A 26,350-nucleotide genomic window follows, 5' to 3' on the forward strand; every position below is an offset into this window, starting at 1 on the left:
TTATCCACAAAAAAATCTCACAAAAGTAATTTCACAAACTAATGTAACTTGATATATTATGTTGGACTGTAAAACTACTTTTATTATAAAATAGATATACATATCATATAAAGACATGTCAATTTATAGATTTACTTTTGTAATATCTCTTGGTGGCTGTAGTACTTCTCTAACAATAAATTATCTAATAATTTTTAATTACCCCTACCACCATCTCTGCAACCACCATCATCATTGTGATGGCCGCCATCGTGATGACCACCACCGTGATGGCTGCATCCCGCTTATGAGGTTTAGTGGAGTTATCATCACCACAAGCAAAGATGACCATTGATATAACATAGAGAAACATGATGATGACGCTCACCAAATGTAAGCCACCCCAGCTTTCCAGCACATTACTCGCGTCATCCACATGAGTACCAACTAGAGCAAGGAAATCTCTAGCCATTTGTGGGACTTCGTTCTCTTTCTTAAGAAATCTTTACCAACCATTCATATGCCTACGCGTAACCTTTTCTATGCTTCGTCTAGTCCAAAATGATACAACAAAAATGATGAAAAAAAGAGGAAAATAGAAAAGAAAAAATAGCTCAAGGAATACAACTCTTTCATATACATACAAAAAATTCGATCAGTTATTAAACAGCTTCTGGTCAAGGGATAGACTCTAAATTTCAAGATACAAATAATGGTGCAGGACTACCCACACGCATTAGCTCTATATAGCCAAATCCACCTGACTAGCAGGCTCTTAAAGGCTGCATCTTTTCATTTATTGCCTTGTAGCACTGGAGACTACATAAGGGAGCTTCGACTTGGAATCCCGGTACTTGTATGGGTTTGTGCAAGATGGCCCAGCGCATTTCTCACGGGGAGGGGGGTAACTGACATCCGCATAAGAAAAAAAACCGAATCAGCAGCTGTTGTGGGGTAAGTGTAAAGACTAACAAAGCATAGAACTAATCTAGCAGGTCGTTTGAATGTCGATGTGCTTGAAAGCAACTTCAACAAATCTAACCTCTGGCAACGGCGACCCTTTTTTTTTATGACTCTTAGGATCCACTCGTAAAAAAGAGAGGAAAAAAAAAACACCCTTGTGAAGTATTATCCTAGATGGAGAATTATTAGAGATACTCCAAGTGTATGGATGACGTGGTACTCTCATCCTATCACAATATGCTATGAAACTAAAATTACTTTAATTGATATTGCATCCTATGATAGGATGAGAATACCATGCATTTATACTCGGGGGTACCCGATAAGTACCCATCCCAGATACACCACCCTCCCCATCAGAACTGTGAATCAAGTAATCATAATCTAGAGGAACTCAATGAATAATCAAACACAAGATGAGTGAGTCTAGCTCATCTCAAACCCCCCTTTGACTACTAGGCTACACCCTGACAAGTTCCAGCAACCACTCCTGATAAGGAGGAGAAACTTCTTTTACTTGTTACTAGATAGAAGTCAAAAGACAACAACGAAGCACAAGATATAATGGCAGGTATGACTTCAACAAAATAACCTTCCCCTACTAAACAATTATTCAGGAAAAATAATGTACCAATTTGAAGATTGAGAGAACAAAGGAAATTAATACATGGCATGATAATCCCAAGTCCGTTTCAACAAGTTTTAGAATATGATTTAAATCTCTGCTTAAATAAACTGTTATACAAAGAAGTGCTTTACCTGCAAGGCTTGGAATCAAATATGGTCGGCAAGCCAATGTCGGTAGGGAATGTAACGACTGTTCCTGAGGGACCCATGATCCATCTCACAGAGTCCGATGCAAGTACCATAGAGTTTGCGGCCTTCTCCTGTATAAAATTAAAAGAATGCAGGGATTGAGAGTTATGCTCCATCATATGATCTTTTTTTTATATTGGTGCATAAATACTTCCTTTGATTAAAAAAAAGCAGCAGCAGTGTACAAGAAAATAAAAAACAAAAAAGTAACAAAATATAGGCCCAATATTACGAAAGAGTGCACTCGTGCATGACTTGCTACCTGTGCCAATTCTTCTTGGCGTTTCTTCACTTTATCTTCCCGCTTCTTCCTACTCGACTCTTGACCTAGGATTTTTCTAATAGCCTCGGCCTAAAATTCAGTCAAAAGGAAAAGAAAACACTTAGATTACTTCCAACATTTTGCAATTCACAAGACCAAAGAGAATATCAGAAAAGGAAGGGGCTAGACCTCAGATTCCCTAGCTGCCTTCTCCACCTGCATCCTACGTCTCTGAAGAGCCTCCGCTCTCTTCAACTGCTGCTCCACTTCAGAAAGTTTCTCTTTTTGCTCTGTCACCATAAAACGGGAAAAGGAAAACATCAATATAAATGGAAAGACGTTTTCACAATAAACCAACAGAAGGTAGCTATAAAAATGACAAGAACTAAAAAGCACCACAGTAAAAAAACTACTCACTCCTGGGTGGAGCAGGAGGCAAGCCATTTGGGAACTCAATTAGACTAGCACTGATACTGGAAGAGACCTCTTTAACAGTTCGAAGAGCCCGCTGACGTGTAGTGACTGTCATTTCCTTCTTATTATCTCCCAATAAATCAGCAAACTCTTTTTTTGGTTTCTTCTTATCAGTATTGGTATCACCATCTGAGATTGGCTCTTCCTCTTCTACATAATCAGTATCCTTAAATACCCTCCCTGATCGAGTCCTTTTACCCTCCTTGCCTGATCTTGATGAGAGATGACCTTCCCCATCAACATTTAGTTGGGCATCAAAATTACTCTTCAACACCCTTGATATCTTCCTCTGCTTCGTACTCCCTCCTTCCTCATCATCTTCATACTCCACAATGTAATCACTGGTAGCCTTGGATGTTTTGAGTTTTTCAAGGTATCTAATCTCCTCATCGTCGTCATCTCCAGCAGCAAGTGTTTCACTTAAAACGCGTCTCTTGAAGATCCGTTTGCTTTTACGAATGGGCTCATATTTATCAGCTTGGTTAGTGGAATTATTTCCTTCAGGTATCCTATTCCTTGAAGAATCAGGTTTTCCCACATTAAAACCATATTTGGAGAAATCCCTCCATGGAACCCCTCGTAAGCCATTCCCCTTATCTGAAGTAAAAGAACGATTCTCATCGGAATTATCCTGCAACACATATAGACACGAGATAGATAGCCTCATTTGGATGTCTACCCAATCTCAGAACTGGACAACAAAACAGTGTTGCATAATTGGTCACAGAAAATAGAAAGCGGTCAGATCACATAATGTCACTGGTTGACTAAAATGGAAGGGAAAAAGAAACATTAATTACTAGACACCCTCAGGAAATAACATAAGAAATTCCTAGCAGTTAAAGGCAGAGCAAAATCCATTGGAGCTTTTTATACTCTGCATGCATCCACATCTAGAAAAGTTCTACATAAAAATCTAATTTCAATTTTTTTTTGCATATATATTCTGATTTATTATTTGCAGTAATGAAAACGGAACTAACATATAGCTACCCAGCTCATATAATAAGCCCATTCATATCCTCAATTTTGCATTACCATGGATATGAAACACATCTTGCATACAATGGGTGCAGATTCGATAAATTTTGAAAAATATGTTAATGCTCCTTGATACCTGACCAATCAACTTCGGCTGCAGCGAAGGGGCATCTGAAATGCGAGAAGCTTTTGTAGAATGAGAGCCAACACCCGATGCACCATCTGATATTGATTTTGCATGAATTGTACGTGTAACACCACCAACTTTAAGCTTAACCTTTTTCACTTTGTTTTCATATTCTAAACCATCTGAAACAGCTCCAATGAGCCCCACCTTGCTTGTGCCCTTCCAATCAGCTGGGGCAAGGACACCTTCACTGTGTCTTTTGGAATCAACCACACTGTGTACTTGTTCATTACTTCCTCGAAAAGAACCATTAAAGGAACCTTCATCAGATTCTCCAAATCCTCCTCCATCTCCATTCCGGCCAGATTCTACCTCGGCAATGTTAATAGATAAAGGCCTTGTGCTGCATGGGTTCAAATTGATTTCTTTCTTATGAGAAAACGAAGCATAACCATTATTTTCACCACTTGATACCTTGCTCACGTTATCTGAAGGTGGTGTGGATGACAAGGACGAAATGTCATGGTAATCTGAAGGCATCTGTGAATCATTCCTGGGACGGTGGGATGTATTACTCCTTTTCTTCCTCACAGCACTGTTTTTATCACTGAACCCAAAACTTCCAAAACCTTCCATGATGGTCAAAAAAGCAATCACAGCCAATTGCTACTGTATTTTCAAAAAAGAGGACTAAGAAGCCTAAATAAGATCAAAGAGCCAAACCCAAATGATAAGCAACAATTCACCAAAAAAGGGAAGAATTTCAATTATTTGTACCAATATTTGCAAAACACAACGATGCCTCTGCTTCTGATTATAGATGAGAGACTTATGTGAAGAAAAGAAAATAAGTTCTAACCATAATTTTCTACAAGCGCTGGTTCCCACAAGCTGAAACACCCACCGCAACAAAACCAATAAACTAATTGATTTTTTTTCCACTTCAACGTATTAAGAGAACTAAAATAAATATGTTTAGTTTCTTCCTATTCCTAGACTTTCTAAGGAACCAAATAGATCACAAATGCGTATATAGCTGCGGCTACACTACACCACACGGCAAATAGGCAGAGCCATGCAACAACAAAGGATCACAAGAATACCATTCTTTTCTGTGAGTAGTTTCTTACAAACCTGCATATAAACTCAACAAGCGATTTCCAAATTGATTTATAGATCAAGCTTCGGGAGGCAAAAATTGAATGCATTCGAGAAATCCCAATCAATCACAAAGATCCCAGACGCAAAAAGGCTAAAAGATTTTATGAATCACCAAAGGAAATCACAAACACCAAAATCAATCCTTTTTTTATTTTATTGTTTGGTATGTAATACCAAATGAATTCCTTCGATTGTAAGAAAACCAAATCAACTATCGAGTCAAAAAACAGAATATATTCCACTAAATAAAACTCGTCTAAAAAAATCTCTATGACCACCTAAGAAAACATCACCTAATTGAAAAATAAATGGTGCAGAAAGCGAACACATCCATAAGCCAACCACGAAGTTGCCACACAAAAAAGAAAAAAAAAAAAAAATGACTTTAAGGAAAACCCAGTTGAAAACACCTTGCAAACAAACCAAAACCAAATATGCACATGTAAAAAAACTCAAAAAAAAATAAAAACAAAAAATTAAACATCAAGTAAATCACGAAGAAAGTGCTTATACCTTTTGTGGGTGACAAAACCGACCTACTCTAGAACATCATCAAGGAAAGGCTGAGCCCCCAGAGAAGAGAGAGAGAGAGAGAGATAGTATAATTCAAAAGAAGGCTGGATATTTCAGCCAGGTGTTGGGGTGTGATTGGACATATATACATGGGTTACCATGCCATAGTCTATAGAGCTAGGGTGAGGAGCAAGGGAGCTCATTATCTTCGCTATAGTTCCAGAACCACTGGTGCTGTGCTTTTGTTGGGTCACCACCTTGTAGCCTATCATATTGCTGTCCTTGTTGTTGATAGGGTCCCCTAATCCCTCTCTAGTTTCTCTCTCTAACTTTGAGGGACTGAAGTTTGAACCCTTTGTTCTGAGCTTTTGGGCGATGCAGGTGAGTGCGTGGTACGCACTCCTACTGCATGTCATCATCTGTTCTCCGTTGATATTTCTCCGTTTTTGGTAAACTGGTTTGCTGCTTCCTTGTACACACGACTCACCCATACATGATGACATCACATTTGACGCAAACTAACGTGTCAAATTTTTATAAGAATAAAGATAGGATTATTATTTTACTACTACATATTTACTATTTTTTTATATTTAAATTTTTTTAATTTTTAATTTTAATTAATAATTAAAAAAATTAATATTAGTAAAGTTATATATATTTTTTAATTTTTTCTTACTAATTAATAATGTTAAAAAATACTCAAAAATAAATAAAAAAACCTAAAATACACTTGGACAGAAGTAACCTTATCACTACCCATTTTATAATATTTAATATGGAAAACTACACTGTTTATGGATAACATTAACGTTTAGTATTGTAAATCTACCTATTGTGTATATTTTTAAAGTAAATGGAGTAATTTTTTTTTATATTCTAATATTGTTGATTAATTATTAAATTCTTGATTAAAAATTTTATTTCAAAATTGATAAATAATACGATATCAAGCTAATAGAACGAAAGTAAAGTAGTGAAATATAGAACAACTTTTTCTCGAAAAAAATTTCTATATCGATTCTATCATTCTTCTGTATTACAATCGATTTTTTGCGGAGGGACTCCATCCCACGAGCTACGCTCATAAACGGGAAGTAATGCGAGTTCAACCAAAGATATTTAGGTATTATTTGGATGGTGAGATGAGATGAGATGATTTTTTTAAAAATTTTAATTTGTTTATTATATTTTATGTAAAAATTTAAAAAAATTATAATGATAAAATGAAATAATAAACTGTTTATGTATTCAAACATAACCTTATTGTAATATGGAGTAAGTAGGAGTCTAATTAGTTTGATTCGATCCAATTTTAAACTTATTGCTGAGCCAAATCAAGATAAGTCGGTTTTGAAGTTGTGAATCGACCAGTTCATCAAGGGAACGGGTCCGTTTGGATACGAGAAATGTTTCATCTTATTTTATTTTATTTTATTATTATAATTTTTTCAAATTCTCACATAAAATATAATAAATAATTTAACTTTTTTAAATTTTAAAATAATAATAATATTAAAAATAATATTTTAACAATAATTTATTTAATTTTTATTTTAATTTATTTTAACTCAATTTACTGTCCATGCTTGCAGCACCTAATCTTTCAGTTTCTTTGGTTTTTTCGATGCAGTTTTATAGGACTGATATGGTTTTGAATTTTTTTCTTGGACTGATTGGTTTTCCGGACTCAAATAAATAATTTATTTAGCGCAAATGAGTTAGAAATCAAAATATTATTTTCAGCTCAAAATATCATGTATATAACCAAACAAGTGCTAAAAACAATTATTCAAAATACACAAATTAGCCTAATTAAAATATGAATATAATAATACTTAAAATAACTTGTAAAAAATGCACACAACAACATTCCTCACGGCTAAAAGACTGTTTTAGGTTTTAATCCCGATTTCACTGAAACCTAAAATTAATAATATAATTGTATTATTTTGAATTTGAGAAGTTCTACTCAGTAACTTTACACCACACACCTATTGAAAAAAAATAATAAAAAAAGATTTTTACTTGATAGGTTTATAGTGTAGAACTGCTGAGTAGAATAACTTTTATATTTTGTATTAAAACCTAAATTATATTTTGTATTAATTTTATTTTTTATAATTCTTAGTTTGTAATGATTTGATTTGTGAAGGAGATAATTTTTTAAAATTGTTAAGATGATTGTGCATTTATGACACGTGGTTTTAACATGATAAGTGACTGTCCACGTCAATATTTTCTATCCAAAATTTAATGAAAAATGGATGGAGTTACTAGTTTGGTATATGATGATTTTATTTTAGATTTTTTACTAGATAGACCAATTTGTATTCCAGACAAACCCAAGGGACCTCTCTAGCAATGATGCCTTTTCATGCTTGGGATTAATTTCTAAGTATGTTAGGAGATAGGAAAAATTTATTTATCATCATCCTCTCGACATTCCTTGATACGACATTAAATGACAGACTCACAAGTGAAACATAATAAATAATCTTTAATCATTTAATACTACATCATAAGATGATAAAAGAATGATGGTAAAATAGATAATGAATAACATTACTCTATATCGAGTCTTATAAACTCTCTGCATCATTGAAAGAATATTAAGGCAAGAAATGGGGGTGTTTATTTGAAGGGATCAAATGATTTAAATTTTTGTCACCTCAATGCAAAACATAACAAAATAAAATAAGAGAAAAATTTTAAAATCACTGTGAAATGAAATGAAGCCCATTTAGACCCAATTTCAGCTTCATACTAATTGGACCCTAAGTTACCCAGTAGCTCAAAATACACCGACCGAGTCATGCTCAAATATGCCGGCCCAAAGACTAGAAGGTGAAGCAAAAAATTAAAAATTATAATAATAATAATTGAAATATTAAATAAAAAAAAATATTTAGAGCCGTTGAGTGTTTAAATATCGTATAATTTAAAAAAAATAAATAAATATAAAATTTATATAAAAAAAATTAATTTTTTAATATTAATTTTTATTTTTTTAAAAATAATTATATAACATTTACATATTTCATAAATTGACGCGTGTCATTATTAGGTCGGTGGGGCCAAATTGACGGACGAATAGGAATCTGGTCTGGAATGGGACAGGTCAGAGAGGCTACGTGGATGACGCAACTAACGTCAGGAGAGGGGTCTTGTCCCAAATGACACCTCTCTCTGACAAGACGGGTGACATTAGAAAGACCCCTCTCATTTCATAATCTCCTTTCTCCTTCCCAATCCATCCATCTCTTTCACATTTATTTTTTTTTTCTTTTCAAATATTTATTTATTATTTGAAAACTTTTAAATTGCAATGAAAATAGATGGTTATTATTTATTTATTAATAAAAAATAGAGTTGCGGGTTGGATTTATCAGGAACAGAAACAGCACCTTGCTCACGGTAAAACTGCAAACAAAGAAGTCGGAAGGCCCACGTGGGTTGGTGGGATGACGTGGAAGACAGATCGGACGGCTGACAGCGACGCTTTTGGCTTTCCTCTGCCTTCCGGGAGAAAGGACACAACGACAGCGTCGCGCGCGATGCACGGGAGCTGTTTCTCACAGTACCACACGTCACCCACCAAGATCTCAGTACTTCTCCTGGGACCCAGCCCCCACTGTTTTTGCAGCAGGTGGGAATCAACCCACCTCTTTTTTACGTCCTACTCCAACCATTTTTTCATTTTTTTTTTTTTTTAATTTTTAGTTGCTACCATTTAAAAAAGAATTGCTCAAAATGTGATAGTCTTTAGATTTTTATTTTTTTTCGTGATTATATAATCTAATTTGTGTATTATTTTCCTAGACTATGTAACTGTTTAGATAATGAGTTGAAATGAGAAGAATTGAGTTGAAATAAAAATAAAATAAAATATTATTATTATTTTAAAATTTTAAAAAAATTGAATTATTTATTATATTTTATGTGAATACTTGAAAAAATTATAATAATGAAATGAGATGAAATATTTTTACTATCTAAACGAGGCCTATATGATTTTTTTTTTTTAATAAAAAGTGTGTATCTTTTAATATTTCATAATTTTACATTTCACAATCCCTAATATTTAATTTATAAGGGACCCAATGATCATTCTATAGGGTATAAGACTCAATTATCAATAGTTTATGCTAATTTATAATCTTTTGATAAAGTTCTTTTAGATGAAAATTACTTTTATTTTTTTTATTTAATAATAAAAGTTTATATCTTTGAATAGTCTCCCTTCTTATTATCAAATAACAATTTACTTAAAAATATATCATAATAGGAAATGATAAATTTAGGACAAGAAAAAAGAAAGTAGGGGGCAGAACCAAAAAAATGAGGCTGTTTAGACTTCTAAAAGATGATCTTTTTTGATTTCATCACTAACAACAAAAAAGGAAACAGCATTAGGAAGGAAGTCTTTTAACTCTTTAACATTACAATAACAAAGAAACATCTAGGCCGATGGTTGATACAGGGGGAGGGGGACCAACTAACTTACCTAACCAGAAAGCCTGAAACCGAAACCATTAATTAAACAAACGAAAAAAAAGAGAGATTCTATATAAAAATTTACAAAATTTTATTCTAGTATATGGACCAGATATCCATCCTGATTTGGAGTTCTGATGCGTTTATGATCTGCCATGGCCACTTCCAGGTCCTCCTAGTGTTAGAACCACACCTTGAAGATCACTTCTGAGCTTTGGCTCTTTGGCTGGAGATGGAGCAGCTCTCATGACTGGATATGGTCGAGTCACTTGAGCTTGCTGGAAGCTATGACTGGACTCTGGCATGGGATATTTTATTGGCTGCTGCAAGGACTTGAAGGGTTCTGCATGGTTTGAGTTTGGAAATGGTTGAGCAACAGCAATCTGGTTTATCATAGGTGAAGTATCTTGTGCAAGAATTGCTCCTCTTGGAACAACTACAGGTGCCTGGTTAAGAAAGTTAGTTGCATAAGGAACTTCTACTTTCCACGGATTAAAGTCTGGCGGTACTTGTCCTCGAAAGGTTTTGTCACTTACCGGTGCAAACAATACTCCTCTAAAAGTTTTCCCATTAATTGTTGCAGTCATCAGGAGACCTGAATCGAATGCTCCATCAACTTTACCTCGGACCTCCGCACCAATCTAAGGGGGTAAAAGGCAAAATTCGATGGCAGGAACAAATGTAAATGGTAGAGGTATAAATCAAGGCAGGGCCAATTGAAAATGAGTTCAAAGAGATCCTGGGATAAACGCCACTTACCAGGTTTTGGACAGGCCCTCCTTCCAATGATTTCTGCCCTACTGCTGAATATTGGGCTCCTTGTCTACCTGTAGGAACAACATGAAGGCACGTTTCCAGATTTAGCTGGTTTTGATGTTCTCCTAGAAATTGAATATCCTGTTGAGTTCTTCGGGCCATATTTCCAAGCTCTTTCTGTTTACTTGCAGGACCGTTGTTAGACTGGTAATTGTTTGGAATTTGCTTAAACAAATGAAATCCATGAGAGGTTGAGATGGAATCGGCAGATTTCTTAAGTGAGGCCTGTTCTTGATCAGATTGTGAGGGAGATGAATGCTGAGAAAGTGAAAGAGAATGCTCTTCTTGTTCTAATTCAACCTCCCATGCCTTTGAACTGGCAGTTCTTCTTCTCTTTGGATGCAATGTATCTAAATGATAATGAAGAAACTCTATCATCTTCATGCCTATTTGAGAGGCAAACATACAATGATTTTCAAAACAAACCTGAACTAAAGCCAAAACATTGCTTTGTCTCTGATTCTGGTTCATGAGCTCTCTTTCTTACTGCTACATTATTCCCCATGAGCACATTTTTCTGTCCCAAAGCATGATTTATAAGCTTCTCCATTTAAATTGAAGTGTCATAAGTAAGAAGTGGATTTTTGCATATCCATAGATAGCTTTGTGAACGTACCAGGTTTTTATCTGCCTCTCTAGGGAAGCTTCTCCTTTCTTGATTCCAGTGGTTTCCAAAAATTTTGCACATGGAAATGTTATATCGGCCATTCGGGTGCTCTGCTCCAAGCTGCAAGACTAAGAATTCGTTTAAGGGACGCTCATCCTCCCCACACCTGAAAATGAAACAATGAATTTTGAGGACATTATGCATAAATGTTAAGCTCGATCGCTTGATGATGGAACTTACCCTCCATAAATGGCAATGTCCGAGTCTGTAATAACAGCCGTATGAGAAAAGCGCCCTTGTGGTCGTTGGCCACATATGTCAAGCTGAGTCCATGAACAAGTACTCACATCTAGGACCCAAACATCATTGTAATAATGTTTGTCTCCAACACCTCCAATGACATAGACCTGCAAATCATGAAGAGCTCAGGAACCTCTGTCCTTTCAGAAAATGTTGAGATCTCAAATATCACTATGCTACTTATAAATAAAAAAATATCACTATGCAAAATCAATTCATAATTAGCCACAAGAAATCTATGTTTGCCATCTTGTATATTTTAAATCTTCAAAATTTCCCTGAAATAACAGCAACGTAAAGACTACATTGGTGCATACATTCAGTATGTCAATTATGTTATTTACATAATCTCAATTCACCGTGTCAGTATTCAAAATACAGTAACACGGAGAACTGTTGTCCATGATGCAATCATATCACATCTCAACTGGGCATGTATATCATCCTCCAACAAAAGAAGTGGAGTAACCACCAATAGCAGATGAAAAATGGACAAAAATCTAACTGCAGATAAGTGCTGAATCTCACTTCCTTAACAATGTAAAACTAGATGGAATGATTTTGACTCTGCGCAGGATCTAAGCCCCTTATTTTTATACTATTACATGTTAGTAAGATGACTTGCCTTTGTCCTAACATTCACAGCAGCATGACCCGCTCTCACACCTGGTGAAGATCCTTGAACAGCCAACTGATCAGAAAAATGAAACAATCAGATTTCTTCCATTTATTTAAAACAACATCAGTGAAGTACTTCAAACATTAGACAATCGTGAGGGGAAGCGTATACCCTTGACCAAGTCAATGTCTCCATATCAAGCATATCAACATCACCATGATAACGATCACCACGGTCCCCACCATAAACGAAGAGCTTGTTACCAATTGAAACAGCACTATGACTGTCCCTAGGGACAGGGACATCACCCTGCACCTCAGGGGAAGTCCATTTCATAGTCTTGAGGTCTAGAACATGTAAATCATTCAAGTAATTAGCTTCGCCCTCTCCACTACCCCCAAATATAACTATTTTGTCATCTCCAACAAGTGTGGCAGTATGACTTTCACGAGGAGATGGTGGAGACCCTTCACATTCAGTCCGGATCCACTCGTTGGTCACAAGATCCAGAACATGAAGATCATTCACCTTCTTAGAACCATTTGTACCACCAAAAACTATCATCCTGTGCCCCACAAGAACAGCACTGTGGCTGTCTCTTGGGCCAGGCCCTTGACCCGTAGTTATAAGAGTGTTCCAAACCATTGAATCCAGATGTAACACGAGAACATCACTGAAATGTAAACCCCCGCAACATCCCTGAAATGGTTTGTCAAAGAGAAGAAATCAATCTGGATATTCCATCGGGAACAAAGATTGCCTAGCAGCAAAGGTAGTTCTAAAAGGATCTAACTCCAGTAGTCAATATGACCGGATAACGTCAATTTCAGTAGATTTGAACTTGCAAACAGTAACGTCAATTTGAAAGTCCAAGCAAGTAATGGATTTTTTATTTTGTAAAAGATCCCGAAGAGTATAGCGTTGGGACATACTACCACCAGAGGAAATCTTTGGGAATGGTTTATCAAACTCCAAGGAGAAATCAAAGGAAAGGGGAAATAATTAGATGCAAGAAAAATGAAGGCTAAGAGAACAACAAATGAAAATGAAACATCTTTACTTGAAGAAAGCAAAAATATGATTTCCATTCTACCACATAACTGTCCGAACAAATAGAGAAACTAAAACCCAGACAAATTCAGTCAATATTCTCCAGCAAGACAAAAACGAAGATATATTTAGGAATCTGCAGTATCCGGTTAAGAAAGTGTATGTCTCCTTAGCCCAAGATAGCTCCGTTGCAGAATTCAAAAAAAAAAAAAAAAAAAAAAAAAGAACAGAGGGAGTACAAGCATCCAAACGAAAATACCATTAAATAAGCATACGACATGGAAGAAAAAAAGCTACATGTTATAACAGAACAATTGCTCACAGGAAACCATATCTGCTGCATATTAAGGTAGAATTTCTAAGGAATGAAACCATTAGAGGCACCACAAACCATAATTAAAGAAGACGAAGCTGAAAAGTACTACATCATCGTATATCAAGATATTGTTAAGGAAAATAGGAGAAAAATAAATTTTCCTTCATCAAGAAAATTATGCATACCCCAAAGATGTAAACAACCCTCGAGAACAACAAGCTGAGTGCCCCCATCTCTCGGAAGGATTGGATCCCAAAACCTTTGGATAGAGCCACATTGCCTTCTTCTTTGCAGTTTCACCTCCCAAAGACCCCATTACCAAACAGACTTTCTCTTGACAAAACTTTAGTGTAACTTCAGCACAGTGGTTGGAAAAGATGAAGAAATAGAAGAGAGGAGAGAATGGAAATAAAAGGGTCAAAAGAGGACATGAACAAGCCAAGTGATATATCAACAATCAGTGTCAATGGACATGAAAAGATGGGCGCTTTCAAGTCCAAATCACTGTGGCAACCAACAACAACAGAAGGTCGTGGTGAAAAGAACATTTTTTTTTTCTCCCTAAATTAAAAAAAACAAAAAACCCTTCTCCTAATATCCATTAAACAAAAGCCGTACAAACATATTACAGTATAAACATACACACTACATGGTTGGATAAGCTCGAAGAACATTGACTAGTGATGTAAAATCATGAGTATATATGACTTGTGTGAGAGAGAGAGACGGGTTTCGTTTCTTTCTTTTTCTTTCTATTATTATTTTTTTTATAAGTCAATTGTTTATTAGCAGTTTCTTTTGCTTTTTCACATTTGTCTTGCTGAAAATGATGGAGGGTGGGGGCATCGGGTCGTGGGAAATGATGAAGAAAGTGTTTGGGAGTTTTGAGGTTTTTGACAGAATAGGTTTAGGGGTGTGAGGTGGCTTCTTTTTTTATATATATATAAAAGATAATAGTTACAATTGTGGGTATAAAAATATCTTATAATTATTTAAAAAATAAATAAATATAAAAAATATATAAAAAAAATTAAATTTTTTCATAATAAATTTTTTTTTTTTAGTGATTCAAAATAATTACATAATATTTATACACTTTATAATTATATCTAATATTATTTTTTTTTATTTTTTTCTTTTTTAAAACTCACATGATTTTCTTTCATTGTTAACGTGACATTGGGATTGATGGGAGAGAGCAAGTGTTTCCTCCTCCTCCTCCTCTCTCTCTCTTTCTCTATCTCCCCCAATTTTCAAGGTGGGTTATTGATGTGAATCTAGAAATGTCCCTTCGGGTTTTTGGGAAGTGTGGGGGCTTTATGTTGTGCTGTGGAAATTCTTTTTTTAGTTTTGGGAAATGGGATGGGCGTTGTTTCCCTCAAAAAGTTTTGGGTGTTTTCTTGAAAGTTGATCTCACTTACAGTTTCTCCCCTCACGACATACTGATTATCTGAGATTATGGAATGAGCCACGAGGCCCTGTACACTAGGCAGGACTTTCACAAATAAGGCCTGGCCGGCACAAACTTCTTTAGCCAAAAGTCCAACTATATAACAGAGAAAAGTGCTGTTTATATATATATATATAGAAAATAAAGTGATTGTATAAAATAAATTTATAAATTACTATAATTTTATAAAAATAATTTTATAATTTAATATATCACAATCCATATCAAATGGCATCATTTTGTAAATTTATTTTTGTAATTAAAGTATTTTTATATAATATAATTTGATGTGAATACATATTTCCAACAAGTGTTACATCTAATTTTTTTTTTAAATTAATATGATTGAATGGTATTTATAATAAAAATATTTTAGTATTTAAATATGTAAAATTCTATTTAAAAGTTTTTATTCCATGAGTAATGCTAAATATAGTCGTGGAGTGTATAAATATCGTATAATCGTTTTGAAAAATAGTAGAATATACTATTAAAAGCTTAATTTTTTTTTATGTGGATCATGTATTTACTCACTTTTTTTAAAGAAATTGTACTCTCCACGACTGTAAATATCATTTCTCTTATACTATACATCATTCATGTGATAAAATTTAATTTGAAAGATAAAATTTAAAATTTAAAATTAAATTAAGAGTTTTATTATATATAATCAATGATGTGATTGATTAAAACAGTTATTTATATTAAAAAAATATGCAATCAATTATATTAGTAAAATATATAAAAAAAAATATAAAAGTAACTCCAAAAAAATGTTTTTGAATCTAGAAATAGTGATAGATATCGCGAGAAAATGGAAGAGTAGACGCGATGAGGACAAAAAAGGGGTGAAAAATGAAATTAGTGTTGTGTTTTCGAGAGACGTAGAGTACACGCGACAAACACGGGAGAGTTTTTAGGTATTGGCGGTAAGTGCCTGCGTGCCTTGATTCGCGTGACGTGACTCTCCCCCCTTGTAACTTGAAGAAACTCTCTCTCTTACTATTATTATTATTATTAAGAAAAAATTAAGAAAAAAATCAGATGACAAATTGAAAAGAAAAGACATCAATCTTATGGACAATGAGACATTGATGCAATGTGCATCACCTCCAACAATTTTCAATTTAGAATGCCTCTTCCTCAACTAAATTTTTATTAGTAAATAAAAATTATATTCTCAATTCTTTTCATGAACATATTTAATAAACTATTTATGTAATATAATTTAATTTTAAAGATAAATTTAAAACTTAAATTTGTATAAATTAAATTTTATAATTTAAATGAAGTAAATGATATACTTTATATTAAAACAACTCAATTTTTAATAATATTTAAATATATTTATATTTTTAGAATATATTATTTCAATCTGAGAAAAAATTATACTCTATAAAACATATAAATCAAATATATTATTTCTTAATTTTTATCTTATTTATAGCTTTTAATCCGTATTTTTATATTTATAAATAATTTTCGGTCTCACGTAACATATTTCATAATATATATTTTAAAATAAAAATATTTTTTTAAAAAATATAATTGTATAAAATATTGTAAACAGTGCACGTTTATCTTTCTTTTTTTTTTTTTTTAAATTTTACTACCAAAAAGGTGTCGGGCATTTACTGATTACTGTGTTTGTCTTGGGATATGGGGCCCAGCGTGACGGGCAGGGTACGATCCGTTGACTGAGATTCGAACCAAAACCCAAGACCCGATTCGCAACGGCACACACAGAAACCCATGACCGACATGAATGGGTAGACACGCGCACACAACAACTAGAGAGTACCACGTAACCCAACAAGCTCCAAACATGCACATTTTATGTATGACTTTCAATTTCGTCAAACAAACTCACCCACAGCCTTACTAAGAATACTAACAACCCATTTTATATGTAATTTTTCATCAAAATCTTTAAACTTTGTTAATCTATGTGTATATAAAATACTAATTCTTGGATTGGGATCTTTTCAAATTGAGTAACACTGAATATAGACTTAGGTTGCGTTTAGGTAGTGAAATATTATGAAATTGTAGTAAAAAAAATAATGATAGAATATTAAATAGTAGTAAAAATTAGGAAAAAAATAATAAAAAAATAATAAATAGTAATAAGATATTCACAGAATACCTGAATATCAAAACTAGGCCTTAAAGTGTACAAGTTCCGTACAGATGATTTGAAAAAAGTGAGACCAGCCCAATGTTCAAAGTTCAATATATGGTTAACATGGGAGTTTTGAACTCTTTAGATGAGAAAATTACAAAAAAAATTGCACTTGTAACCTTCTTCACACGTCCTTTATTTGGTCAAGTTTAAGGGCGGAACCATGCTTTAAACTTTAAAGAGGTGCAGTTTCATACTTCCTTTCAGTTGTATCTGTTTTCTATTCATGGCATACCTTTATAAGGTTTTGTATATGTGTGTACAGACCAATTCACACACACATCCCATCAATGTTGATGGGATTGCACCCCACTACAGCCTATCAATTATATATCATCCAGAAAAGAAAAATGTTGGATAAACTACTTTTTTCATTGTTTTTGTTTTCTCATTTGCCATTCATAGTCACTCAGCAGGAGCAGCCATAACTCAGTTTAACAACTCTTTTCAGATTTCCCACAAATAACTTGGAAAAAGCAACCCACTTTAGCCAAATTTGTCACAGATATCTAGCATCCTTACCATCTTGGCATCTTTTTTCATGTGTAAATGTTTTCTTCTTGTTATGATTCAATTGCAACTTCTTGAATGCTCCAAAAGGATGTGACAGCAAAGGAACGTCCAAATCAAATGTTTTATAGCAAGTAAAATAAACTACAATGAATCAATTCTTTAAAAATGTTTGTACAGCTGCGGCCTACACCGATGAAACTTTAAAACCTTTTTGAAACTTTGTTATCTATTTCATCACGCCAATCCGATTTGACCTCATGAATAGTGTGACCAACTGAGCAGATCAAGAATATATAGCCTTGAGTCTTCTATATTGATCATTGTGGACTTTGTAATAGGTATATTTACATACCTGGTTGGACTCCAATTTATGTCAAAACAGCCTTTGCACCAAGGAAAGTGATGGATCAACTGCTGATAAAGAATGACTTTAAGTCAGATAACATAAAGATAATCCAGAAAAAAAAAAAACAATTTTAATCTCTACAACAATGTTCTTTCCAAAATACCAAATCCATGACATCTTCAATTATCCTAAGAGAATACAATTGTATTCTCAGCTTTTAGCCTATGCTGGGTACATGGCATTCCTTGCAATTTTATGTTAATTGTGGCACTTCTAACTAGCTAGCTTACAAAGTAATGTATTTTATGATGCATCTATTGTAATGCAAGAAGAAACTGATTTTCTCAAACATGAATGGCATGGGCATCTTCGTAAGTCTATCTCAAGGTTTCTAAGATGTATATTTCCAATCAACCTCTTCCGGTCCATGATCTGATAGTCACTTGGGCAGCTTGATGGGAAACCGTCATTTTTTTCCAAAAGAAAAGAAAAAAGAATCGGTATCTTTTCCATTTGACGTACTAAATGTGATACCAAGGATTTCCACATCCAAAAATAACAACATATTACTAAGGAATACCTATTCTAATCTTTGAAACCATCGGTCCATGAGTACCTTAACTCCTCTGTAGTAATGGTGCAAAGGCAGCCTTGAGATTTAGGGGCAGCTCTAAGATTCATCTTATGGTCTTAACAGTCAGCAATATCTCGACACCTTGACCTTAGAAGAATAAGAGGAGTTTTCATCCAAAAATAGTTGCAGGGCCTGTAAAAGACAACAACCAGGACTAAAGGAATCAGCACTAGCACTATCAGATTCAGGAGTCTATCTCATAAATCTATGCCAAACTCATGCTTCTAGAGCTAGAATGGAGACTTCAAATTCATACATCTCAACTGATCACAAGAAGGCATCAGAAGTATAGTATTAGACAATTTAGACAACATTGTAGTAGTCAATCAGTGAACGGCCTCAGCCTTTCTTGTTCAAGTAAATAGCATCACCCTCACCCAAACACTTCCTGTGTCTGTCAAAACCGATCTAAGATGAGGACCCCAAACTATAGAAACTAGTTCAATTATTACCATGCGATTTGTCAAATTAGTGAGGGTTCAGGTTCATATATACTTTTGCAGAATGAATGGACTCATACGTGAGGTAAGAAATTATACTTCTAAGATGATAATCCAAATCAGAAAAGACCACACTTACAATGAGAACTAAAACTGAGGGTCAAAAGAGAAAAGACTTCTTTGTTCATCCGTTGGATTCAACAACCATCGGCAGAATATGCATGCTGCCCCAACCACTGATAAAAGTGACAGCAGTGCAAGGAAACCAAAATGTGAAACATTGTTTGCTACTATCGCAACTCCCAACATTACAGACTCTGCCAAACTAGCAACTGCAACCTCTGTTGTCCCAATAAGATTTGCTTTTCCTGATGGAATCCCAGTTTGCAGAATCTGCGCCCCCACAATATCATATGACATGTGACCCAATCTTGAAATTACCTGCATATGAAAGTAGATCAACCTTTTGTTCAGAACTCCATAACCATGCATAAAAATTTTCTTTGTTGGGAAAAATTCAAATTTAAGACTCTTAATACTCCCCCCCCCCCCCCCCCCCCCCCCTCTTTTTTTATTTCTTTAATTCCTGAGATAAAGCCCTGCAGCTAATAGTTAAACCAGACCATGCAGGACCCAAAATATGGAAATTATATCCTATTAGTGATGACAAATGTTTTGATTCAATGTATAGCATTGTTATTTAGTTTAGGTCATTTTAGAATATCATAGGAAGTGTTTCTTATAAATATGCCTGGATCTATTCTCCCTCTTTTATGTTTCAATTCATTCGCTTATTTGGCAAAAGTATTTTCTATTCGTGCACAAAATTATGAATTATGTTAGATCTGCATATAGGAGCCAACAGAAGAATTCAGATATAGCAGCCAGCATCACCATAGATATCTTTATTTATTTATTTTTCGAATATGTAAATCAAGCACTTGGTAGGTTTTGAAACACGCCTTGTTCTTATAGAGAAATGAGGTGCTATTTAAGCAATAGCCCACTGGCAACATCACCCCTCTTATAAGAGATTCTAGGTATTCAGGAGCTTAAATGATTTAATTGAATCTCTCTTTTATTCGAAAGCAGCGGAGAATCTTTGACAAGCATTGTTACTAGAGAAATGCTACAGATACAAAGAAATTCCACAAAAGTAAACTTACAAATTGACGTGGCCTCATGTGATCTGTTAGATCTGCTTTACAATAAAACTAACTTTACAATCTGATGAACTCCATCAAGCCACGTTAGTTTGTAGGATTACTTTTGTATAATCCTTTTGTGGCTAAAGTATTTCTCTTGTTATTATAATAATTGCTAATTTTGATAAACCTTGCTAATATCAAGATTACAAATTCTTATAAATTTTCACCAGTTTCCTCATAATCTGATGCTTACTTTGTCCCATCAACTACATTCCTTAGCTAATTGCATTCAGTGCCACTTATTACTTTTTGTCCAGATTAGACTTATATCTGTACTAGGATAATTCCTAGCCTCTTGCTGCATCAAGTCAATCTTAGTCAATGGGCTTTTGTGTTATTGTTACCTCTGACTTCTATCATCTCATCTAATTCAAGTAAAAGAAAGTAAAAAATGATTCTTACAATCAAAGATAGGAAGAAAAGAAGGGGCCTCTGCTGGATGAGAGATCCGCTCCAATACACAGCAAGAGCTATGGTGAGAAGTGAAGCCTGAAATATCAATCCAATTCCTCCAGCCTGAAGAAGAAAATCCAAAAGATTTAAGGCTCAAACAGGAACCTTTTAATATATCAGAAACAGGAATAGCAAACAGAAGAGGAAACCTTTAAAATGCCAAATCGCCTCACTAAATCCGCAGATATAAATGTTGCTGCAACACCCATAAAAGCACATAACCCACTAAATCCCCCAATGATTGATGGATTTAGACCTGTGAAAAAATATAACATCATCATTAGAATCAAGTTTCTAAGAATAACCAGAGAATGATATTGTAAAGCAAATATAGAGAAATGTAAAAAATATTTTCAACAAATGGATTTTCAAAAGGAAAAAGGTATTGTAGAGCATAGTATGCATTCCTAGTCACATATTCAAGAAATCAAGATTGCATCAATCCAGCAAACAAAAATACTAAAGGAAGCAATTGATATGACCAAACCAAAATTTGAGAAAGTGATTTCTAGTTTGTGAAACTCTATGTGATATTTTCATAATAACTAAAAAAAAAGAAGAAAAACCCTTGAAGTTATGTCATTTTGGGTTTACCAACCTAAACTTCTATTAAAAAGTACACTGAGCACCAAAGAGTTCAAGAATTGGCATTTCATTCCCCTGCTTTAGCCTATCATTTGTAAATTATAAGCACATTTTTTTTTTTTATAATTATAAATTATAAGCACGTTCCATCCTACAAGCCACACCAATCTTTTGGTAATACTAACAGATAAATTTATACCATTTCTGCTTTCTTTCAAGCTTTTTTTTTTTTTTTGGATAGATGAGAAAATTTTATTAAGACAAGTAAATAGGCATGGCTATTCTCTCAAGCTTAAAACTCTTCTAAACTACATGAAGAATAAACTTTATTTGAAAAAAAAATGCCAGAGAAGTAATGACGATAACTAAGGGGAAATTATCCAAATTCAAGCAATAGTATCAGGCACATGTTATTTTCCTGTAAAAGCATCCCAATTCAGACAGCCAAAGAAGGGCAAACTGCCACTACTTCAAACTATAAGGTGTTCTTAAAAGCCAAAAGTAAACCAAAAATAAAATTGGTGGGTGCATTCGCTGGTGATAGCACCAAACACCTCTAATATGTGATGCATTATATAGCATGTGGGTTGACATTCAACCTGGATGTGACCATTCCCTCAGAACCTATGCTGAATTCTTAACAATCAAAATTCACCAGGGATATTGCAGGTCAGCATACTAAAAGGTTTGGAAAGTACCATGCTGAGTTAAGAATGCAGTCATCAAACTGCCTGGAGTGAGAACGACATTGAAGTAGAGAAGCACATATGCTAGGCTTGCAGGAAGAACTGGCTGCTGCATGTATTCCTTCCACCCATGTTTAATAGCTTCAAGACCTATATCCACTGGTTTTCCAGACGGCAGAATTAACAGGTATAACAAGAGAAAAATAACCTTCCATGTTAATTTCAATAAACAAATTTACCTTTATTGTCATCATCAGGAAAAGGTTCCCCATTGGATGTTTTGCAATAGGTTTGTGAAGTTTTATTACGATCAAGAACGCCGGTAGAGAGCTTGTTGGTTAACCATGTCAGAAAAACCTGAGAAGTGGAGTCCAAAAATGAAGACAACTTCCAACCAAGAACCATAAATGGAGTAAGCAGAAAGTAATTACCACAACAGGCAATGAACATAACATCAAACCAGCAGCAAACTTCAAGCAAGTCACTGGATCAAACTTAGAGAGAAGGATACCAAACAGAGATGCCCCAGCTACCTGTAATCACAGATAAGAATGAGTCACCAAAACTCAAGTCTTCTAAATGGGATCTACATGTATATACTGTTCTCAGTTTACCAGGCTTGCACTCCACAGAAAGATTATACTATGATGATACATATGTAACTCAATCAACCAGTCATGGGAAAAAATAAATAATAATCACAAATGAGTAAACACCTCACAGAGAAGATCAATTCGACTTAGAACAGCATTAGCTTCAGCAAGTGCAATTGGCCTATTTATTCCTGCTAACTGCACAAACAAAAAAAATAATTAGGACATGCTCAAACTAGAATTCAATACACACGAAGGGAACAAGAAAAGTAAAGAAAGGAACTACCAGCACCACCCAATCACGCTCCATAGCAACCCCTAATGACAACCCAGATAGCCTCTCAACAGCCCCAGCTAATACTAGCACAATGAACCAAGGACGGAGAAGTATGGATGATGCAGAAGTACGAGGACGAGTATAGGCATATATAATCATTGATGCAGATAACAACTGTGCAGCTGCCTGAAAAAATCATGAGAATAAGAGAGAAAAAAAAAAATAACCAGATGGTTCCCTACCTGCTCGGATATATGTGCATTCCAAAAAATATACCTGGACAACATTAAGACAAATATATGAAGGCACTCTGGGAGCATGATCCATAAGCTTTCCAACCAAAGGGCCTCCACCAATTATTGTAAGCTGTTCAACATGAAGCATGTTAGAAAGTATATTCTTCCAACCTATTGCATATGCTTTATTGATCTCTTCCACATTATAACAACCTTAGTGAAGAATCCTATGACAGCCACAGGTAGAAGACTTGGATGGCGCAATGCAATTGCAGAAGGCCAAGCAAAGTTCCAAAGCTGTTCCACTAAATTCCCAGCAGCACAGCTGGCGTATAAAGCTGAAATTTATATGCCTTCTGTTAAAAGATGTTTCAAGAATCTAATATATTTTTGTAATTTAAATGACAGATCAGGACATCACTAAGAAATAACAGTCTTGGGTCATCTATTGCTACTTTGTTTGAAATGAATGGAAACCCCATATTCAGATGAAATGACTCCATTTAGTGAAGCAAAATTGTTTCTATGGATATAGCAGTAGTCTGAAAGGGGCAGAACGAGCAAAATAATGTACGTTACCAGAGAAACAACAGTTGACCCATAGATGATAAGGCAAGAAAAATAAAATGGCTTTTTACTGTGCTATTAACATACAGAGGCCAGTGCAGGAATTTGACACAGTGAAGGTGTTCTTAGATCAGAGGAGAGTCCCCACCCAAATAAAGACATAACTGGCTCTCCAAAACACACATACTTTATGCCACACATAAGCTGACTGATCAAAACTCATACTTTCATAGATATATTAGATAATCTTTCCAAAACTAGGAATGATGAGTCAAACATGGAGGGTCACATCATCAGACAATTTTATGGGAATGTCACATGTCTTCCAAGCCATCAACATGTGACAAGGTGGAGACTCTCACCATACAATCCTGCTGGATGGGCCGGAATTGCGGCAAGGGCATTTTGCTCCTCCTCTGATAAAACCTATAAATTCAATAGAATGATGAGAGAATAAGATGTTGAGATTCAAGAATGAAAAAAACGTGAAAGATCTTCAAAGATGGCGGGAAAAACATGTTAGACAGCCCAAGGGAACGTACTGGCAATTTTGTCAATAGACTATCTACATAAGCCCCTTCGGTCAGTAAGTTCAATGATTCAGTTTCAAGAATATCAGAATTGAGACGAACAATCGGGACCGAAGAGTTAGATTCAACAGCTGAAAAATCTTCTTGGATCTCATCCTCAGCAGCAACCTGGTCAAACTGTACATTGGTGTTTGTTATTGAACACCTTGAAACTAAACTGTCAAACCTGCAAACGAAGGAAAAGGAAAAAAGAATTTTATTTTCACAATTTGTTCTCTCGTTCTAAACGTTTAGAGCTTTACTATTTAAACTTTTGAACTTTCATGTTAATTATCTAAGCTGTACCATTCTATCAGGTGATATTTATATTTCATATGGATTACGCAGCCCACAAAGCTGAAGAGAAAGCCAGTTAATTACAAAACCAAGAACTCAGCGAATTCATTAAGACTTGAGTTTTCCACCCAAATTTCTCCGCAAACAAACATACTGTGCAGAAAGAAATTTTTTTATAGGTTTCCCACAATAACAATTCAGCTCAAGTGCTCAACTAAGTAAACTAGAAGTACTACAGGAATTTAAGCACAATTCGTAAAACTCACAAAAAAATTCAAAATACAGACTCTGTTAACATTTCCCAGATATTCTGAAAATAAGAATAAACAGAAACATTACAAAACAACAAGAAAAACCCGACATTTTCTTAGCTCAAGTAAACTAGTTCTATCTGGACCGCTAGAGCACAAGTCCCAAACATCACGAAAGAAATAAGAAAAACCCAAAATTTTTTCTCATTTACCGCACTTATATCGGAAATAAAAAAAAGTACAAACCAATTACTAAATACAGGCTCACCTGCAGGAACTGTACGGCTGAAAATTCAACCGTTGGCGAGGAGCGAAGCGATGGCGAACTTGAGAAGGAGGCGCCGATAGAGAAACTTGGCGAAACGAAAATTGGAACGAACTGAAAGGGTGTGAGTGTGAGTGGCTGATGTTGACCATAGCAACCATGGTTGTTTCTCCAAGTGCTCTGGCTTGAAAGAGTACCAAATGTGTTCCTTCCCTCTCATGCAGACTCAGAAAAAAAAACAAAAAACAAAGAATTTTGAGCAGTTGGTTTGGTCACTCAGAGTCTCATCACAAATGGATTCTCAGAATTCATCAACAAAAAAATAAAATCAAAAAGATTTTATTTTTTTCTAATTTATAAGGGTTTTCTTTTTCGTATTGGGGTTTAGTCTCAGTCTTTCAGAAACTTCAGGCTTATCCGTTTCGTGGTGTTTAGAAGTGGTTTGGCATCGACCTGACGTCTGAGCTGAGTGAGTCCGCCGGCGGGCGGACAGCTCTAAGCGTGCGTGGATGACTCTCTGTGGTTCTAAGTTTTGGATCAGTGAATTACAATGCATACAGCTTGCGTCAGTCAAATTATGCCAAGTTTCATTGCAGAACTCCACAAGCAAGGCAAGTGATCAATAGTTTTTTGGATCAACAAGAGAGCCCAACAAAGCCCTTTCCGCAGCTGCCAGCCCATGGGGCTACAGTGACATAGCCCACGATAAATTTTGTCCTCGACCTAAAATTAGGAAAACTCTGCTATACCGCCTAAATCATACTGTTTGGTTTTTTTTTTTACCGAATGATAAAAAAAGTGATTTTAAATATATTAATATATATATATTTTTTATTTTTTAAAAATATTTAAATACATTAAAAAAATATGAATAAAAAAAAAAAATTAATTTTACAACTAGCGGTAACACCGAGCGGTGCTACTCGGGCGGCATAGTAGCACCGCTAAAAAATTATTAGATAGATTCATAATAGGGATGATGTGATATTTCTAATTTATGACAATATATTACTCTGATATAAAAATCATTGTCTAAGCATTAATTTTTAGGATAATGCTATATATAATGTTGGAGTGTGTAGTCTCCGAATCTCCGTTTACTCTCTTTGGAAGAGGAATGTTATGCATCAGCCACTATCACTCCCACATCTCACACTTATAATTTTTTTTTCATAGTGTGTGGAGTACGGGATAATGAATAGTGGCTGATGAGAATAATTTTTCATTTGAAAAAAGTGGAGGTCACTCTGAAAAAATAATTTTTTCAAGTGGGTTTCAAATTTTTCTATATTTTTTAAAGAAAATACACAAGAACTG

The 26,350-nt window shown here is 34.7% G+C and overlaps 3 protein-coding genes across 10 annotated transcripts; all 3 read right to left on the reverse strand.

Moving 5' to 3' along the window:
• Window positions 1-589: 589 nt before the first annotated feature.
• Window positions 590-5,719, reverse strand: LOC121259887. Its single transcript, XM_041161690.1, is given in 8 exon segments — window positions 590-811; window positions 814-887; window positions 1,702-1,829; window positions 2,021-2,110; window positions 2,210-2,310; window positions 2,438-3,125; window positions 3,612-4,292; window positions 5,277-5,719. Coding segments are annotated over 7 exon segments (1,776 nt in total). The 5' UTR covers window positions 4,239-4,292; window positions 5,277-5,719; the 3' UTR covers window positions 590-743.
• A 3,914-nt stretch (window positions 5,720-9,633) lies between these two features.
• On the reverse strand, window positions 9,634-14,086 carry LOC121260849. The gene is given in 10 exon segments (XM_041162899.1): window positions 9,634-10,219; window positions 10,310-10,414; window positions 10,533-10,939; window positions 11,016-11,106; window positions 11,206-11,362; window positions 11,437-11,603; window positions 12,122-12,187; window positions 12,287-12,814; window positions 13,667-13,683; window positions 13,686-14,086. Coding segments are annotated over 10 exon segments (1,953 nt in total). The 5' UTR covers window positions 13,798-14,086; the 3' UTR covers window positions 9,634-9,916.
• Window positions 14,087-17,729: 3,643 nt separating this feature from the next.
• LOC121260373 (solute carrier family 40 member 3, chloroplastic) lies at window positions 17,730-25,621 on the reverse strand. 8 transcript variants are annotated; one of them, XR_005939704.1, is made up of 16 exons: window positions 25,037-25,621; window positions 24,194-24,407; window positions 24,014-24,077; window positions 23,298-23,422; window positions 23,125-23,214; window positions 22,858-23,034; window positions 22,695-22,769; window positions 22,410-22,511; window positions 22,218-22,335; window positions 21,991-22,137; window positions 20,857-20,963; window positions 20,657-20,770; window positions 19,186-19,487; window positions 18,589-18,738; window positions 17,979-18,037; window positions 17,730-17,900 (listed from the first exon to the last, which is right to left on the reverse strand). XR_005939704.1 is itself a non-coding variant. In XM_041162226.1 (14 exons), the coding sequence occupies exons 1-13, from the start codon at window positions 25,192-25,194 to the stop codon at window positions 19,194-19,196; spliced, it is 1,785 nt and encodes a 594-aa protein (XP_041018160.1). In that variant the 5' UTR covers window positions 25,195-25,621; the 3' UTR covers window positions 17,730-18,037; window positions 19,186-19,193. The 8 variants fall into 8 exon arrangements, 2 of the variants coding, with proteins under 2 accessions (XP_041018160.1, XP_041018159.1); XR_005939702.1 differs by having other exon boundaries at window positions 17,979-18,040; XR_005939705.1 differs by lacking the exon at window positions 18,589-18,738.
• Window positions 25,622-26,350: the final 729 nt, after the last annotated feature.

This window comes from Juglans microcarpa x Juglans regia, chromosome 4D (assembly GCF_004785595.1).
Source record: "Juglans microcarpa x Juglans regia isolate MS1-56 chromosome 4D, Jm3101_v1.0, whole genome shotgun sequence".
Classification (NCBI taxonomy): Eukaryota; Viridiplantae; Streptophyta; class Magnoliopsida; order Fagales; family Juglandaceae; genus Juglans; species Juglans microcarpa x Juglans regia.